We start from the raw sequence: 19,849 nt of genomic DNA, 5'->3' as shown, positions 1-19,849 counted from the left end.
CTCCTTGGATTTTCCTGCTTTTATGGATTATTTTATGTTTTCAGTCATATTCCTGCCTGCATATACTCCCATGTTGGTTTCTTTTATTGTTTTCCCCCCTGGAGCAGGGGTTTAGGACAGTACTGGACTGCATATGCAGGCGGGTGGAGAAAAGGACCGTCCGATACTGCAGGCGTTCACTAACTCCAGGAGATGGCGCTGATGCCATACCAAGGAATAGCAGCTACCGTTAAGCCTCAGTAGAAGAAGAAAACATTGATTGCTTCCGCTCACTTCTATTTATAAATATTTAAAAGTTTTGCCGACGGCTTCTGAAACTCAAGCTATGAAACGTAGAATGAGTAAACGTGGAAATTTTACACAGGCGTTTAAACGGACGTATTTTCCCGCTCAGCCGCATAAAACTGCGCAGCTGCAGGCAGGTGTGCACCACGTCACAGGGGTGGAGGACCGTCACGTTTGAAGCCTGACCCGGAGGAGCCTGTGAAGAAAAAATGCTTGTGGTAATTTAGAAATGGCAGAGCAGCGTTACCGCTGGTATGGAATAATCGCTGTAAGTTTCGCACTAGTTTGTGAAATACACGGCTGGATAATTGATACAAATGACACTAATATTTTCACATTTCCATACAACTGGCACTGCAGGTAGCACGATGGTGCAGTGGTTAGAACTGTTGCCTCACAGTAAGAAGGTTCCAGATTTGAATCCACCATCCAGGGCCAGTGGCGCAAAAAGGGGGGTATGCGCTATATGCAATGCATAGGGGCGCCGCACAAGAGGGGGGCGCCAAAACGATGTGGGAAAATATTTCTCTAGTTGCATTTTCTGTATTTAACAGCTGTGCATATGATATGATCAATAACAGAGGCGCTGCGCTGATTAGGCGCCCCTGCGCTCCTTCACCTCCCCTCCTCCTGTCCCATTTAAAGACAGTCGGTAAGTTATGTCATAGAAGTCTTGTATTTTATAAGTCCATGAATAAGTGATCTGCACACATGAACACAGTAAACATTGAGAGGATGCGGATGGTGCGTTTTGTGTGTGTGTGTGTGTGTGTAGTGTTCTAGCTAGCGGACGCTTCACTTTCGGAGCTCTGCTGTCTCTAGCAAACAGGAGCCCACCCCGCGGACTCCGCACCGGCTAGATCGCCGCTTTTATCGCTGCTTGCGCCTGTATTATTTCACTGCAATTTACAATCTACCACAGCGCAGGGAAAGTTCACAATGTGCACGTTTGATGTCCCTAAGGTCATGCGCACTTGATTTCGCGGCTGCAGAAATCGAAATGACAACCAGCATGAATGAGAAGTAAGAAGAAAAACGAAGATCAAATTTCAGGAATGAATTAACTGGAGTGGATCATCGCTGACAAGTTTTTTTCCACGCCTCCACTGTCTGTGTGGTTTTACTGGCTGTGCAGAGAATGTCAGCTGCTATTTTTTCCTTACATCAGCTGTAGCCACCAGAACGATCACTATAACCACAATCTGGTGGTTTGGTTTGTGCGATTGTTTGGTGCCGGACCCCCCCTTCAGTATCAAGTGTCTCCGTCAGAATATTTTTATGCTTTAATCCCTGATTAGCGATTAAAAATTGACCTACAGTAGAAACGTAATTTTCTACTCATGCAGCCCCCAGTTTTTCAACAAAAACACTTCAGCAGCTGTTTTAGTGCAGTCTGTCGGAGCCGTTACTGTGCGCTCAGACCAAAGCAGCAGCGCTTACTCCTGTAACCACCTTAAAACTTTTATTGGGAAACAGCTGGAGGTCCTTCTTCAACCACCTGATCAGCAACATGAAGAACAGAGAACTTTGTAGCTGCTCCATCCACCGCTGTTTGTTTCACGTAGAGTAGGTCTGTCAATCACAGGACGGGCCAAAATTGAAGACACATTCTGAGTCGCGGGCAGAACAGGATTAAAAATAATTATTTAAATCAGTAAAATAAATTTGAATGGCCAGAATACAGCAGCCTTTTTCCTCAACACATTAAATAAAATATAAAATTATATTCTTCAAAAATCACATTAGGAAAAATTAATATATTTCAAACTGATGAAAAGTTGCAAATTTTTCAGGTAAAAACTGTAATGTGAATTTCTGCGCTTCAGTCGGAAAAACACTGCATAAACTGCGCAGTGTGTCCAGTTTATCAGCAAATAGCGCAGCTGCAAACACAGCGGTGGAGACAAGTTATCACGCGGTCCAGTCCCCAAAGCTGCAGGGACGCATTATGATGCTTCATGAGAAAAGTCGACTCTCTCAGCCACCTTTCTTCCCGGAGCCCTGCTGAGGCTTTTCCTTCACTTTCTGTGAACTGACAGATTTCCTCAGGCAGCTCATCGCACCTGTGTAATAAGGCGCGTCACCAAATTCAGAAACTATTTACTCCAGAAAAAACTGAAACTGCCTCTTACAAAGTTCCCTGTCTGTGTTTCGGTGTTTATGACGCGTTCTGTCTTCAGGACTTTGCTGCGCAGCGTTTCCTGCTGAGTGACGCAGTGATGCACTGTCAGCTCACCTGTGCAGGTCTCCTCTTCTTCTTTTCCGTATCTGTCCCACCAATCCGCTCTATTCCCCGCAGCGCAAGTGAGGAAAAGAGACAGATGGTTTACCTCCGATGTCAGCGTTCAGGTCTTTTGCCTCCCACCTGTTTGGAAAATCCCTGTTTTCCACTTTTCCTTTGGTCATTTTTTGGAGAGTCAGGCAGCTTAAATGTCACTGTAAAAAGTGCTGACCGATGTTTTATCCGCTGATCACTGATCAATCGGCAATAGGGAAAACGGGTTAGCGCACAGTTCTTGGCCTGCCGGCAGCTGCTGCAGTGCGTGGAATTTGTAGTATAAGTGGTGGGAGCACATTTAACCGCTGTCTATTAATAATAGCTGTATGAAATCATCTTGCTGGCCGTATAAACTTAGATCGTGGGCCGGAAGTGGCCCGCAGACCTTGAGTCTGAAACATGTGACATAGAGAAAAACTGCAGTACGGAAGTTAAAATGAGCAGATGAATTGTTAGTATGAAAAATTATTTCTTATCCGATTACGTGATTAATTGATGGAATAATCGATACAATACTCCATTCTGAAAATAATCGATAGCTGTATTCAGAAAGCCATAGTCAAACATTAGTTTTCAGCACCAGTGGAGCTGTGAAAGGCCTTTAAGAAAAATGACATGCACCTCGAGAAATGTAACTACAGGTTCACAATGACTGTGATTACGCTTTAGATGTGCTTTCTGGTTACATGTGTAGGCCCCTTCACTCAATTAACAAGCGGGAGCAGCTTTGAGCGGTTAGTATTAGCTTGCTAATTAGCATTACCACCCCCGCCCCTGGGAAGGGGAAAGGGGGGGGCGCCCAAAAATGTGTCCGCATACACCTCAGAAAGTATACAGCTGCGCCCCTGTCCAGGGCCTTTCTGTGTGGAGTTTGCAAGTTCTCCCTGTGTCTGAGTGGGTTCTCTCTGGGTTCCCTGGTTTCCTCCCACAGTCCAAAGACATGCATGGGTTAAGCTAATTGGTAGTTCTAATCTGGTCATGGATGTGAATGGCTGTCAGTGTCTGTGTTTTGGCCCTGTGAAAGACTGACGGCCTGTTCAGTGTGTACCCTACCTTTTGCCCTAAGACAGCTGGGAAGAAAATGGATGGATGGATGTTGTGTTTATATAGCTCCAATTCATAACAGTTTCCTCAAGGTGCTTTATCTAAAGAGGTAAAGACCCCTCAATATCTGAGAGAAAGCCCCAACAATCACACAGGTGCCGTGTTTATGTTGCTTCTTTTTATTACTATTGTGTGAAATTTTTGTGACACAATTTCAGTTGTGGGTAACAGCCTTTGGATTCATTTTTATGTAAAGGACTGGTATCAAAATTGAAATCCAAAGGACATCCCATTATTATTGCCTCAGTGGGCTTTACTGGAGCTGCGCATGTCACCACCATGTGGATGGTGTGCATGCACAGTAAATGCAATGACTCTGTTTTATGAGAAACTTCATTTTCATGGTAATTCTGACCAAATGTCCTTATTCTTTTGCAGTTTTGCTGTTATATTTTCTTGCTTCAGTCTCAGAATCCATTCAGTTCATGTTGGTAAAATCCTGTCCTCCAGTTTGCACTTATCACTTTTCTAGGAGTCACCAGAAGTGTGCATGCATTATATATACTGCATATGTCTTCTTCACTGCCTGTTACATTTTGGGGCGAGTCTCCAAGTAAAAACAACATCGGGTCCAGTGGGATACTGACTTTCATTATGTTTTAATTCTCTTCTTTATATGTGTTGCCAAAATCCCTGCAGTCCCCGTTTGTCCCAGAAGATATGTGAATCATATCAGCATAATCCACTGTCAGTGGCATCATAAAAAAAAAAATCCAATTTCTATCTTACAGTCAGACTCTTTCCATCGATGACTGTTTTTGTAGGAACCCCTACAGATATCTTTCTAAATCTCATCCTCAGTAATTAGATGTAAATCCACCTCTCATTTCTCCTTGTCTCACCATGCAAGCTGTGGATGGCATGTTTTTATCATTTAGAAAATATTTTTCAGTACTTTATGGAACCGCTTTGAAGATTTTACACATATTATGGCTTTTAACGTGTTCATGAGAGTTGAAAAAAGGAGAAAAAAGTGAAACCTGTGATCGTTACCTCACTTGAATCCCGAAGAACACTTTTGGAGTGTCTTGAAGGGAAAGAAAAACATGACCTCGCATCTAAAAAAAAAAAAACACCTGGTGAAAAATTCTCAGTACTCTCAAGATTTGCTACCTACAACCACCTGATGAGTATTTGGGCTCTTAGTGAACCAGAAACATGTAAGATGGTACATTATACTGCAAGCACATAACTGTCACTGTAAAGGTCACTGACTGCCATAGTGTATAGTACTAATCAGGGCTTTCTTTCCTCTTTAGAGCCTGGCCCCCATAGATGAGTTTTTCCATGCCCAACTCTGATATGGCTGTCAAAGTTGATAAGGGTTTCCCAATAGATGACGCTGGCAGAGTTCCCTGAGTGGCCTTTCCGCCTGAGAGGGCCAGATGTCAGTGCCTGTTGTCTCTGTGACAGTCCATGTGGGGAAGTTTTCTGGGAGGGTCCAAAAAAGCAAACTGACACTAGAGTGCCGCTCTCTCTCAAGGAAGCCAGAGTCAGTTGTTTACTGTTGCTTGCCTCCTCTGCGACTATCAGAGTGGTCTCTTGGCCACAAGGTGGAAACAGGAAGTCTGATGATGTGGTTTCTAACCACAGTCTCATTTTTATTCATTACTCATGATGCAGGGCCAGACTTCGAGCCTGCAAAAGTTTCACCCACATAAAAACATCCTGTCTCAGAGTGGTGCTGAAAAGCTAATTCATGCATTTATTACTTCTAGGCTGGACTATTGTAATTCATTATTATCAGGCTGTCCGAAAAGCTCCCTGAAAAGCCTTCAGCTGATCCAAGATGCTGCAGCAGGAGTCCTGACAGGGACTAGAAAGAGAGAGCAGATTTCTCCCATATTGGCTTCTCTTCATTGGCTCCCTGTTAAATCTAGAATTGAATTTAAAATCCTTCTCCTCACATACAAGGTCTTGAATAATCAGGCCCCATCTTATCTCAAAGACCTCACACAGATAGAGAACTTCGCTCTCAGACTGCTGGCTTACTTGTGGTTCCTCGGATACTTAAGAGTAGAATGGGAGGCAAAGCCTTCAGCTTTCAGGTCCCTCTTCTGCGGAACCAGCTCCCAGCTTGGATTCAGGAGACAGACACTCTCTCTGTTTTTAAGATTAAGCTTAAAACTTTCCTTTTTGATCAAGCTTATATTTAGAGCTGAATCAGGTGACCCTGAACCCTCCCTTAGTTATGCTGCCCCCAGTTATGGGAACCCCCCAGCAGCTTAGGCTGCTGGGGGGTTCCCATGATGCACTGACTGTTTCTTTTTGACTCACCTCTTTTCACTCTGTTTATATGTCACTCTACATTCTCTCTCTCTCCCCTCAGCCCCAGCTGGTCAGAGCAGATGACTGCCCCTCCCTGAGTCTGGTTCTGCTGCTGGTTTCTTCCTGTTAAACAGGAGTTTTTCCTTCCCACTGTCACAAAGTGATTGCTCATAGGGGGTCGTTTTGACTGTTGGGTTTTCTCTGTAATTATTGTAGGGTCTTCTTTACCTTACAATATAAAGTGCCTCAAGACAACTGTTTGTTGTGATTTGGCGCTATATAAATAAAATATAATTGAATTGAACTGAACATAAACAGAAAATCATTTAAAATGAATTCTTTTATTTCACATGCATGCTTTAACACACAAGGCGCATGGCTGACAGCACTTCCAACAGACCCATCATAAAGCACACGCTTATAAAACAAATAGAATAAAAGATTAAAAGAACAGGTGGTGGCTGTCGGCTGCTCTGCGCTGGTGTCGTCCTGAGTGCACTGACAGCGGAGCTTGAGATCAGCCTGGATGCATACCTACAGTCATGATGGCTGAAAGGAAATGCATTTTTACTCTCATTTCTTTTTCTTTTTTAATCAGCGCTCCTTCACTTACTAAATGTTAAACTTGCTGTCAGTCCTACAAAGACAGCAAGACTACACAAAAAGTCAGCAAAGTCTGAGAAACTTTGTAAAGCTTTATTTTATAAAATATAGAGAGCTCAAAGAAAAGTATTACTTTTTGATAAAGTATAATTTGGATTTGAGCAAATTACAAACCAGTCTCAGTTTGCTGCTCTATCGTTCATTTTTCAAGTCATTTTGTAGCCTTGGGTTTCATACTATTTTCTTCAAACTGTTACCTGCACTCACCTGATGAAGTCAAACTGAGCAGCATACCCCATAATCCCTCTATTTTTGCTCAAGCAAAGACAAATAGGGGATAATTCAGTCAGAAATCACTAAAATAATAATAATTTAGATTTCCAGTGGAGTGCAACTGTAAAGGGTCTGATTACTGACACACTTAGGTTTTTGATCTGTAAGAAAGTTTGGGGATGGACCCTTCCTGTTCCAACATGTAACCAAGCAGGTCCATAAAGACATGGATGAGTGAGTTTGGCGTGGAAGAACTTGACTGGCCTGCACAGAGTCCTGACCTCAACCTGATAGAACACCTTTGGGATGGATTAGAGCAGAGACTGTGAACCAGAACTTCATATTCTACATCAGTGACTGACCTCAAAAATGTGCTTCTGGAAGAATGGTCAAAAATTCCCACAAACACTCCTAAACCTTGTTGAAAGCCTTCCCAGAAGAGTTGAAGCTGTTATAGCTGCAAAGGGTGGGCCGACATCATATTAAACCCTATGGATTAAGAATGAGATGTCACTTAAGTTCATATGTGTGTGAAGGTAGATGAGTGAATACTTCAGGAAATATAATGTATTCAATCAAGCACTCTAGTAGCACGTTTTATACCATTTCATGCATGTATACATGCATCCCACTACACTGATTTCAGTTTATTTTATTTATATTTTACATCCCGACACTGTTTAAGAGCCCTGGACTCTTCAAAGTTATGGGGAAAAATAGCTAAAATGACCTAAGATGCCAAGTAATGTCCCTTGCCCAACTGCAACTACAACTGCTTTTAGTTAATTCACCAGTAATAGATGGAGAACTCATTATAACATTATAGGCTGTTAACATCAGTGTTGGGCCTGTTGCTCAAACATTAAAACTTATTTTTAAATATTTATGTCATTCATGGACTCATAGCTCAGAAAGGAACGTAATATTCATTTATCATCTAGACTACAGCTTGCTAATAAGGATTCTCATTTCTGTATTGTCTTTTTGACAGTAACTCATAATGTGGCTTTTCAAGTGTGGGGGTGCATTCTGCTTTCAGTTTTGATTACAAACAATTGAAAGTTAAAACTGAAAAATGTGCCCAAAAAAAAAAAAAAAAAAAAAAAATCAGAAAGACTTCGAAAGATTTTCTCATATGTTTTAATATAAAGTTTTAAAGGGAAACCCAAACTGTGCTTAGAAATACAATCTGTCACTGTTCTGCAGCTTATGTTCTGATGATCTGTGTTTTAAGTAAATACACAGACTCAGAGCACAAAGAGCTTCTCATTCACTTCCTCCTCCTTTTTCTTTGGTCTTTAGAGAGTTGATGGCTTGAAGCTCTGCAGAAAACCTCTCATGAAGATCTTTGTTGGCTTGCAGGAACCCACCCAGACTCTCCAACTGCTCCGTATCCTAAAGAAGAGACAGTCAGTAGAAGTCATGAAACACACTCATTTTTTATTATGAGTCAACTTTATCTGAACATCTTCATTTGTTTTTCCCACCTGTGTCTGGGCATCACCGTCCTCAGCAGCAGCATGCAGGAGCTCCTGCAGTATCTCTTGTAGCAACGCAGCTTCCCATTGGCTGACCTCATCAGCACCCGTCTCCTTATGGCTGGCCTGATCAGTCTCTAATCCATCCTTCAAGCCACCAGAATCCATTTGATCCAAATCAGACACATATATTGACAAATCAATGGCCAGCATCTGGGCAAGAAAATGCAGAGGAGCTGTTACACAACACAACACACACAGCAGTGTGCTGCCACCAGAGGGCATCTTTAAGCAGCGGCGCAACACAAACACACTCACCTCGTCTATTTCTTTGCCAACTGTTGCCATCTCTGGTACTTGGCTGAATTGGCGCACAAAGTGTTTCAGAGTGGTCCAGTAGTGTCTCATCCATTCATCAGTCACACGGTACTCAGAAGAATGCATCAGCTCATTCCTGTATCGGATCACCTGGAAACAAACACACACGTTACTGAGTACCACTTAAAACAATGATCACGCACTAAAAAACAAAAACAAAATCTCAGCAACCTCTAGCAATAACAGCACTTTGGAAAATTTGAAAAATTGCACTTACTCTAATTAGATACAACATTAAAACTCGAGCCCAACAGCACAGAAGTGCAACATTCCTGTTTTAACAAAATCCATGATTACCTCTCTAACTAATTTTGGATCCACTGATGAGAAATATGCACAGTAGTTGATCAGGTTAAGCAGAGCGGGGGCATCAAATTTATCTGCCCCCTTCACCTTCGCCTGACCTCGTGGCATGAAGGCCTGCAGAGAGAGAGAGAGAGAGGGGAGAGAGACCTCCATGAGACTCACACACTCAGGTGACCTCAGAGGCTTCTGATTACTGAATACATGCTACTCAAGATCAGCATCACAGAATTTATCAAACTCTATAAAGTCCACATCTTCCTTCAAATGTAGAGTTTATATTGTTTTAAAGTAAACATTTGCTATTATATAGTTTTTAATTACAAAATTATATAATAATAATAATAATAATAAATTCTTGTTTTAAAAAGGATTTCGTTAAGCAGTTTTGAACTACTCAAGTCTACTTTAAATTACAGCCATGATGAATCCATTAAAAAAAAAAAAACTCCAAACCAACAAACGCTCTGCAAAGACGGCCGAGTGTTCTCGATGTGTGACCGGCTTTGCCTCTGAATGGATTCTGTGATCATCTGCTTTTGCTGTTCTCTTTGAACTTACAGGCTTTTTAGCATAAAGCTCATCGTTTTATTTCAAAAACTGAACTGTTCATTTAGCTCTCGTTTTATTTTTGATTCTAAGGATCGCCTCCTTTCTCACCCTCTGCCTCCTGGGACCGGTTCCAGCCCTCCCGTGAACCTGTTGGTTAAGGCCCCGCCCACACGGGCCCAGAGACCGCTTGATTGAAAATAATGTTTATTCTCTGACAAGTTGCCAGTTAGCCAGTTACGAAAATCGATGGACTTGCGTGACACATTTTTGCCAGTAAAGTTCCTATGAACAGCTGCTTTTACCTCCTAACATGGTCATAAAGTAACAACAAAACAGTCCACGTCGGGCAACTGATGCCCTCAACAGTCGCTTTGTTAATGCCTCCTGTAGTACAGTGCAGTACAGTTTATGTTGCTGTGTCCGAGCTGGGGTGACAGCTCGTGTTACTGCTGTGTGTCCTGATGAAGCAGCAAAGCTGGCTTTCTGCTGTGCGCAGCCTACCTTTGCCACTTCCCAGTGGTCTGTCCTCCAGCACGGAGGGAAACAGTTGTCCCAGTTGACTGTAGCATCAGGCTGTCTGTGGTGTCTCAGGATCACTCTCTGCCACTCTGAACACACCCTGCATGCCGAGAAGAGCTACGCAAACACAAACACGCCTACTGCTTACAACTTATGCAAGTTAATAAGTTGAAGATCTACTGACAGGTGGTCGCGCAGCTGCCACAGGTGACTGCATTTGAATGGCACCAACGCAATATAAAGGATGAGACGCACCTTATTCCCTCTCGGTTTACAGGAAAACTGGCACTGGTTCCGGAGCAGGGCGTTTTGATTGAGCAGATCTCCGTGGAAAGCTCTCATGTGTCGGTCGGTGAACGGGTGGAGGCCATCCTTCAGTATGAGCAGACAGCGTCCTGCTTTCAGCCAGTTTGTGTACTCTCTGTCGTTGAGACGAGCCAGCAGCTCCGCGCGGACCATCACGGCTTTTCTTCCTGTATATGTGACGGAGAAGCAGACCGCCTTCAGCTCCGCCCAGTCTGTGCAAACAACGCAGTGGCCGCATGATGGCGCCGTTTGCTTTGCTACTGCTGCCGTGACTGCTTTCAAGAAACAGCTCCATTCAAATGTTATAAAATTGCTGTGTTTGGGAAAGGTGTTCTGAGATGTCTGTGTGGGGGAGGCTACCTCAGCTGTCACACAGTACAAATACCCGCAGAGAACTACAGGAAGCATGTGGGCATGTTGGGGTGTGGACTGCTTTCTGGCCTACACCTGTTTGTCCAGGGGTGGTGTTGTGAAGGTTTGCAAAGCAGCAAAGCTACTGCTGCGCAGCAATTAGTGGGATGAGCTCCCACATTTTATCCAAGAAATCTCCAAGAGCTCATTTGTGCATTTCTTTTCCCCCCAAAGGTTCCCATTGATCCTGTTGGGTTGGTAGCCCACTGCTTTTTTACTCACAACAGCTGCAAAGATTAAAGGCTGACTCATGAGCGCCTCAGCTGATGCTTCATGACAGAGTCCAGATTATTACTGATGATAGCCCACAGACACATGAACAGCAGCAGCTCCACACACAGCAGCATTGGGGGGGATTGAGTTCAGGAGTAAGAAGCTGTAGTTTGATCAAATCATGCACAGAGGGGACAACTACTTAAAAAATATATTCTAAATATAAAAAAAGATGATGAATATTTGACATTACAGGGCCAATTTATCCTCATTACAACTAAATAATGAATGCATCGCACAAATAAACACATTTTGTCAGGTATTTGAATGAACAAGATGTGATTTCTACCTCCACCCTAATGTCTTTTGATGTTTGTGCCTTGAAGCGCCAGCTGCAGCAATATGAGAAGCTGAAGAATATCAGTCCTCTTTAAAAGTGCCATAAAGTCTGCATTAGCAGGTTGAAGTCACTTTTGATCATTTTCTATTCCAGTGTGTTCTGCACTTTTTTCTTTTTTGCTTTGTTTTCATGAGCTGATTTGTTTCCTTTTCACTTGCTTGTTGCTCAGGTTTAGGCACCGAGGCATGGCTGAGTTTAGGCACTAAATGCAAATTTGTTATGTAAAGCAAAAGATCATTTTTTGGGTTAAAATGCATGCGTTCATAACATCACTCCTGCACAATGACAAATGATTCTTACTCAGTGCATTTAAGTGTGATGCCAGCAGGTCCTTTACAAGTGTCTGTGTGTCACCTGTTGGGAGAGAGAGACCTGTCTCACTAATTGCATAATGTGTTGCCGCAAAAGAACACCTTTATACAACACAGAATGGACTGACATTAAGGTACTTTTCTTCCTTTTTTGCAATTAAGAGAAATCAAGTTGCATTCACAAATATCAGTCTTTAATCACTTGGACTTACAAGCAAACTGTAAACACAACACTGACTATAAATACAGACTGAACGACTGTGTAAGCAAGCCCTTGCCTATATTCACATATTCAAACATAATGAATGCATGGTGAATGCTCTCCTGTAAGCTTTGCTTTGGTCTCCTTTGCAGAGAGGAATAGCTGGCTCTGAAGCTGCGACATGACCTGCTGTGCTCACTAGCAAGTTGCCAACTCTGTGTGAGTTTTTGCACCAAAACCGTCTGCCCACTGCATCTAAAAAATAAATAAATAAATAACACACTGATGATAGCTTGCAAGAACTATAGACTGTAAATAAAAGATGCATGTTGCCTCTGGCTGAAAAGTTGGAACAAATGAGGAGTTTACAGTGTCCTTGTAAATTACTGTGTTTAAATATCCAAAATTAACTAATGCTAATGGATGCTATGACTTTGTCTGAGGCATCTGTGCACTGAACAGATATAAACTGAAGCTGAACTAAGGCTAGACTGTACTTTAATGTAACACCAATTAGTACCACAACATGAAACTCAGTTTTTCCTTTATTTAACCAGGCAAGTCATTAAACGCGCTTTCTCGTTAACAAGTCTCTTGAGGAAATCGTGGAGGGGCTAAAAAGAAATACAGAAAGTAAAAAAACACTAGCGCACACCCCACAACATTTCTGCACAACTACTGTTTAAACAGTGCTCCATATGTGGTGAAGGTTTGGGGTCAAATTTGCAGAGCAAATTACCAAAAGGTACCTTTAAACCTGGACTCTTTCTGGTGAACAGCAGGAGGCAGCTCCACTGGGTCACAGCGAAATCTGTCTGTATAGAAGTGAACGAGAACACAACCTCACTTCTCACTTCATTTAATACTTGGATAAACACTTTCCTGAGGACTTCACGGTCTCATAGCCTGATGTTTATTTTGTCAGTTATGCCTCATTTGTAGTAAACTAGACAAGAAAGCATGGTCTGAACATAGACAGTATAAAACATGGCCATAGCTATCAAGCCAATGAAACTGCATTCTCATTGGCTTATGAGTCATCAGTCATAAGTCATGAGCCAGTCAGCTTGCTGTTTCACAGTCAGACGTGCCCCTTCTCGTTACATGTGTTTAGATGGTGGAAACGTTCATCTCGAGGCTTTAAAACCCGACCTCAGAAACCGGCGGGCGACGTCATGGTAGCTGTGTCCATCTTTTATACTGTCTATGGATATGACTGAGAGTGGGCCTGTATGTGACTGACAAGTTACAGCATAACAGACCAGTTTCAAAACACCAACATGGTGACATGTTCAACAAGATCCAACCAAACAATAAAGTTGAAGGATAAAAAAAAAAAAAAAGTAATGAGGCACTGACGCCCTTTCCACAACACAGTCATTTGATTTATTGTAGGTATAAAAATATCAACCATATCTATTAAAAATATAATTATTCCAGCTTTAAATAGCTCCCTAACAAGATGACACCATTGATGTTGTTTTAAGACGTGTCTGCTGAGTTCTAAGCAGGTCAGATCATCTATACCTTTGTGTAATGTAGGACCAACTGTGATTCCATAATCCGCCGGAGCTGCTGCATAGTGCCAGTCCCTTATGAGAGGTGGCATCAGCAAGCTGCTACATCTGCTGCCTTCTGAGAAAAGCAAGAGTTGGATACCCAGAAGAGCCTGGCCAGCAGCTGCATGCGCTGACGTCCCTGAGGCTGCTGCTGGAGGTGTTCATCAGGGAGGAGCTGACAGATACCATGTATCAACTGAGACTAGGGGCTTGCCGGGGGAAAGAAACTTCTAACCCCTCGCTATTTCAAGCCTGAGCAGTATGGAGAAACATCCCGTGTCAAAAAAAGAAAATACTCTCAAAAACACTTGCGCTTAACATTGCACCTTTCATTTTTTTTTTTTTTTTTTAGAGCTATTGTGATATCTGTTGATGTGTTTTCCCCACCGCTGCAAATGATTGACCAAACTCAAGACAACATCCCGATATTTCCAGCCAAGCTGTAGTTTCACAGCACAGTAACTTTCTTCTTATTCTTTTGCTATCTAGCACTAACTGCGGGAGGTTTTGTCATTATTATAAAAAGAAGATAGGCTTCTTTTTTTTCAAAAGCCAATTTTTCCATTTATATTTCATAGTATTTACATGAGAGGGAATGGTAGAAAAGACTGAGATGCTTGTTTGCCAAACAGTTTATACATACACAGTCGAGGTTTATTACAAACAGAAACAGGAGCTGACTGCAGGTCAAAAAAAAAGAAAGAAGCAAAACTGAAACTTGTCTCAACCACAAGTGAATAGATTGCCATGAAACTTTGAAATAAGTAGGTCACCACGCGGCGCATTTATCAACCTAATTTACTGGATCATTTCTGGTTCCAGCAAGGTTGCACTGTAATATGCAAGAGCCGGCTAACAAAAAGCTCTGCTTTCATATTACAGGAAAATCGGAGCCAACAGCAAAAAAAAAAAAAAAAAAAAAAAGCCAGGGAAGCTCCAAAGATGAAGTGTAAAGGACAAAAAAATGCTGGTTTGTCAGTTGGTACACCACTTTGCCTGGTGTGACCAGATCTCAGCAAACTAAATGCGGGACAAAGAATATGTTTATGTGGGGCACGTCGTCACCAATGATGGGAGGCATTTAGCATGTAAAGTAAATATGTGAATATAATTCCTTTGCTAGTGCTGTGAGCATAAACAGAAGCTAAAACTTAGTCTTCTTGCTTCTTACCCATGTAGTTGACTTTTTATCCCGATAACCTTTAAAACTGTTATTTCAGTTGCTGTTATGGCCACTGGTGGGGTCATTTGGGTTTCAGTGGGGGTGTAGCAACAGTCACATCACTTTCTGAGCTGCAGGTTTCTTGTGAGATAGACAAATAACTGACAGAAACATTAACAAAAGAGAGAGAGAGAGAAAACTCTGAGAATTACCCTCCACCAGTTTCAACCAGTCCCTGTAAGTTTCAATCTTTATTGTGTGTGCATTTCCTTTTATTTGGGGTATATTTTTTATTTGTGTATTGTGACTTTCTGGTAGCTTGCAGTTTTCCACTGTGGGCATAGCGTAGGCAGCAAAACACAGAAATGTTAACCTGCAGGAGACCCGTGATGACAGGCTTTCTTCACAGCCATTCAATACAAGGCAGACTTTAGAAAAGTGCCAGTTTTGCTGTGACTGATTTTTGAAAAGTGGAGCCAGTCAAAATGTGGAACATTGTCTCAATATGTGGGACAGGTGGGGATAAAAATGCTGTGGAGTCCTGCACAGTCCAGACTGAAAAATCAAAGACAACTATCCAAGTATCCTCCCACATTCAGCTTCTTCTTTTAACCAGGAAGGAAGCTGAAAAACAGCAACGCTTCCTTCATGCAATGTGTAATTTGGTCAACTAAAGCTTACCACAGTGAGCATGAATGGTTGCCTGTCTCTATGTGCTGCCAACCTGTTTAGGGTGTGCCCTGCCTCTTGCCTCCAATTTGTGACCCGGAATTGGATAAGTGGAAGAAAATAGATGGATGGATAATCAATGCTTATAGTATAGATTGAAGCTTAGTTTTACAAATTCCGATTTTAAAAACATAAAGCCAGATATGATTCCTTTCCTTTTATGGCCCAGTAACACTGTTTGTAGTTTTCATTGTCGACCACAAAACACTGCAAAACTGTGAATTAAGTATTTGATTCTTGGCACTGATGTGAACATAGACTATGAGTTAGTTTAACAGTGTCAGCTGACATACACAAACATAGAGTACCAGTCAAAAGTTTGGACACACTTACCCAGCATGCTAGCAATTTTGATGTGAACATGTTAGCCTGCTAGTGATGTCAGCTGTTGGCCCAATTAAAGTCTCACAGCAATGTAAGCATACATGCACAGTAAACATATATGCACTTTGCTCTGTGTCTTTTTCAGTCTCAGGAAAGAAATGAAAGACAAACAACTCAGAAAGGCTGAAAATTCTTTTTCTTCCTTGTTTTCAGAGTATTTGTCTGGCCCTGTCCTTTGTTACCTACAGCAGGTGATTGACTGCCTCCTGCCTAGTGCATGCTGGGATACGCTCTAGCCCCCATGACCCTGACTTTGAATAATGATAGAAGTGTAAAAAAGAACAAAAAAAAACAAAAAACAGGCAAGGTAAGAAGAGTAAATCATGATTCTGTGTGCGAGCGCGAGGGTTTGTGTGTGAGTGTTTCACCAGGTTAACAGGCCTACAAATGAAGCTGAAATAGGCAGAAACAGTCACAGGAATCCCAATTAAAAGATATCACGTTACAATTATGAAAATGAAAAGATGTTTGTGTTATATCAAATAATTTCATCTTTACATGAAAATTTAATTAGTCTTTTAGGATGTACAGAGAAAAACAAATATCCCTCTATCTTTGTAATTGGATCTCTATGGATTTGATTATAGTTAAAGTAGATTAGACACCCTGGAGTGTGTGTGTGTGTGTGTGTGTGTGTGTGTGTGTGTGTGTGTGTGTGTGTGTGCACGTGCGTGCATGTGTGCATGTGCATAAAAGAGCCTTGTTGAGCAGTCAATTGAAGGGACACAACAATATTAATGTGCTACATGTGCTCATAGGTGGGGTGTATATATAAATACATATATGCATTTGTGTGCACGTGTCAGAGTGTGTGTGTGTGTGTGTGTGTGCCCACAGTCCCAGCAGGGTGTTTTTTTTAAAAGCAGCAGAGATCAAAGAGACATTAGTATTCTGAAATAAATCACATGCTCAGGCCTTACTGTGTGGGTCCCCAAACACATACACAGGAGACACACACGCTCTCTGTCTCATTCTCTCCGTCTCCTCCTTTCTCTTTCCCCCTACCATCTCTCTCTCTTCAAAAGACACCACCGCGAGCACACACCTCCATCACCACCACCACCACCACCGCTACCCCTTCCCTCCCCCTCCTTTCCCCCGGCCCCTAGCGGCCTTCAGAGCTATCTGCTTACCGGCTCTGAATCCTTTGTTACATCCTTTCAGTTTCTCACGTTCCAACTTGAGCCCCGTCTCCTCCCTCCGTCTGCAAATAAGCAGGAAAATGCTTTGTCAGAGAAAACTGTTGTTCATTGCCGAAAAAGTCAGAAACGCAAAGTAGGGGGTTTTGACAAGTATATCCTAAGGGAGAGACCTCTCATTCCCCCCCCACCCCCACCCCCACACCTCCCTCTTTCTCCTTTTCTTTTCTTGCCCCCGTTCCCTCCCTCTTTCACACCTCTCTCCCGCTCTGCCTCTCTTTCTCCAACTCCCTCCCAGGTTCAGCAGCAGAATCATATGAGGCAATGGTAATTTATTTCTGTTTTTGGTGCGTGAATATCTTTTGGGTGAAGTGTGAGCACTTCTAAGACTTTTGACAATGTTATAACTCACTTGCAAATTCTAAAGTAATGAGAGCTGTTCTGCCAGGCGCCCAAGCAGCAGCCGGACTTCGCTTTTCTCTGAAAGATGGCCACTGCTTTAGCCAGCGGGGGAAAGTAAGGAAGAGAAGTGAAACGAAAAGGAGAAAAATGATTGACATGGTACAGCTGGGAGAGGAAGAAACTCATTTTTAGCCACAGAATTAGAATGAGTAGAGCATAAATGCCCCCTGTAGCTGCCTGACAGTTACAATATCCATGAGATTTAGGGTTTTCTTTGTGCTTTGTTGTCTCTGTGTGTGTGTGCGAGTGTGTGTGTGGGTGTGTGTGCGCGCGCGCATTTGCATGTATGTGTGCATGTGGGCACATGTGTGGGATGGATAAGTTTAGGCCAATGTGTACATGCATGTACTTATTTATGTGCGTGCTTGTAACCGTGTGTCTACTTGTGTGTGTCATTTTGATAGCCACCCACATGAATATGCAGATCAGTTTTAGAGAGCGTATGTGCTCAGCATTAAAGCCCACTCTCCACTGCTGACCCAATTTCACACTGCGGTGTATCTGTGTGTGTGTTTGTGTGTGCACTTCCTTATCAATGCATTTTGCCGAGCTTGGAAAAATTGTGCGGTTAACACGGAGGCGTCTGAGTAGGTGTGTGTGTGTGTGTGTGTGTGAGTTTATAAAGAGAAAAACACATGCAATAAGTCTTGTCAACACGTTCGTTTTCCCAGTTAAAAATTCACATTAACACATGCTGACCAAACCCACAGTCATAAAACACCTCAACAACATGACGACAATTCAGTCTTCATTCTCACACAGTGTTTTTGTAACACTTGCCTCACTTTGACTGTAGTCTTTTCAATTTAATAACTACAATCAAGCTGTAAAAGAAAGTAAGGATTAAAGAAATAGACACCTTGGCAAAACCACTTAACAAGAGTTAGATAAGAAAATAAGATTGAATAAGAATAACAATAAAACTGATAGCCACCTAATCTGGCTCCCCACAGCACAGCTAAAGGGATCTAAAATGCATGTTTAATATTGCAGACTGTATATAAAAATGGAAGCAGGTAGGACTGAAAATGGGCCAATGGGGGATGTGCTTTGAACCTGTGTTCTTTTTTTATTGGCCAGCAAGAGGTGACTCCATTGATTGCAATCTTGTGTCTCTTTTCCACTATACCTACTGAGCTCGATTTTTAGGGTTCTCCATTGGCTGGTAGTACCTGGTACCAGTACTAGTACCTACTCAGCTGTGGTTCCAAGTGTGCCGAGTCAATCCGAAAATGTGATGTCAACAGAATGCATGCCACTGATTGGATAGGCAGTGATGTCTCTAGATGAGTCATGAGAGCATTTCCTTTTTGAAACCTAGGAACAAGGGAACTGGCTACACATTAACCAACACAGACACTTTTTTGCTTGGTGGCTAACGACAGAATCCAGAGGAAGCTAGACGGAGCGACCATTTATGTTCGTGTTGCATACAAATGATGTCACTGGACCTTTGGGCTGCCTTGCTGAGGTGGGCCTCAAGTTATAGTTGAAAACAAATGAAACTGGGTGAAGTGGAAAAGAGGCATAGATGGTTCAAAAAGGTGCAAGTAGCTACCATGACGTCTATGTTCATCAGGACGCAGCATTTTCCCTGGGAGAAACATTTCATCACTCATCCAAGTGACTTCTTCAGCTTCAGCTTGACTGCAGGTTTCCCCAACCTTATAAACAGTACAGTTGCATTTCAAAAGAAACTAGCACAGTGCCTCACAGTGAGCTACAAGAGCAGTTTCATGACTGTTAATATGCAAATTGTCATGACCATCAACAAATGGCCATGAGTACTATTCACAGAGAATAGTGCCATTTTTTTTTTTTTTTCAAAAATCTGGGTGTGATGAGGAGGAGCGAGTCTGACAGTGAAACAGGTCATTAGCCAATCAGCACACCAGGGATAATCCTTCATTTTGAAGCATGATACCACCAAGATTTACAAAACAGTCTTCATTTTTTATTCCGTATGACCCAAAACAAATGACTGCGCCCATATATTCATCAGGGAAACATTTAGAGGTCAAGACAGAATGCCGTTTTCCCAGAGATTTCTGTAGGACGGAAAGTCTTTTTGCAAGCACAGATATCACCATCTGTTGGCCTTCAGATAGAACGCAGGTTTAAGGCACTTTTGCACTGGCATATTTTCTTAGTTCCTAGTTTTTATCAGTAGTTTAAAAAGTCATACTGACTACAACATGGTGTTCATTGGAGTCAGAAAGGAGGAGGCAGGTTATGCTTTGCTGTGTGATTAGCAATAGCATGTAAGTGTGTAGTACCCCTTGGTTTCTCATTTAGATCCACCCCTCGCTCATCATATCCACTTTCATAACACCAAGAAAGTGATGGAGCTTCACAGCGATACTTTCTTCACCACTCGGTGACGTCACAGCAAATGCATCCATCTTTTACATATGGTATGTAAAACTTTAATGCTTCACCTTTTATTGTACAATAAAAGGTGAAGCATTAAAGTTTTGGTCGTTTATAAGAATTTATGTGCTGAACTAGCTTGCCCTGCTTTCTGTGGCTT

General features: G+C 42.3%; 1 protein-coding gene across 2 annotated transcripts; it reads right to left on the bottom strand.

Annotated features, from left to right (window-relative positions):
• Positions 1–7,946: 7,946 nt before the first annotated feature.
• LOC115796211 (uncharacterized protein CXorf38 homolog) lies at positions 7,947–10,538 on the bottom strand. Of its 2 annotated transcripts, none has more exons than XM_030752504.1 (6): positions 10,297–10,538; positions 10,024–10,158; positions 8,965–9,087; positions 8,608–8,757; positions 8,299–8,502; positions 7,947–8,206 (listed from the first exon to the last, which is right to left on the bottom strand). In XM_030752504.1, the coding sequence occupies exons 1-6, from the start codon at positions 10,498–10,500 to the stop codon at positions 8,078–8,080; spliced, it is 945 nt and encodes a 314-aa protein (XP_030608364.1). In that variant the 5' UTR covers positions 10,501–10,538; the 3' UTR covers positions 7,947–8,077. The 2 variants fall into 2 exon arrangements, with proteins under 2 accessions (XP_030608364.1, XP_030608365.1); XM_030752505.1 differs by having other exon boundaries at positions 8,299–8,436.
• Between the last annotated feature and the right edge of the window lie 9,311 nt (positions 10,539–19,849).

Source organism: Archocentrus centrarchus, chromosome 17, assembly GCF_007364275.1.
Source record: "Archocentrus centrarchus isolate MPI-CPG fArcCen1 chromosome 17, fArcCen1, whole genome shotgun sequence".
Classification (NCBI taxonomy): domain Eukaryota; kingdom Metazoa; phylum Chordata; class Actinopteri; order Cichliformes; family Cichlidae; genus Archocentrus; species Archocentrus centrarchus.
The sequence above is the reverse complement of the archived record's forward strand: the minus strand, read 5'-3'. Positions and strand labels throughout refer to the sequence as shown.

What these genes read in the sequence shown, in the direction of transcription:
- LOC115796211 (XM_030752504.1), bottom strand. Translation starts at nt 10,500, where the DNA reads ATGGTCCGCGCGGAGCTGCTGGCTCGTCTCAACGACAGAGAGTACACA. An exon ending in ACCACTGGGAAGTGGCAAAG is followed by an intron (nt 9,088 to 10,023) that starts GTAGGCTGCGCA and finishes CTCTCTCTGCAG; the next exon opens with GCCTTCATGCCACGAGGTCA. An exon ending in ACGGTGATGCCCAGACACAG is followed by an intron (nt 8,207 to 8,298) that starts GTGGGAAAAACA and finishes TCTCTTCTTTAG; the next exon opens with GATACGGAGCAGTTGGAGAG.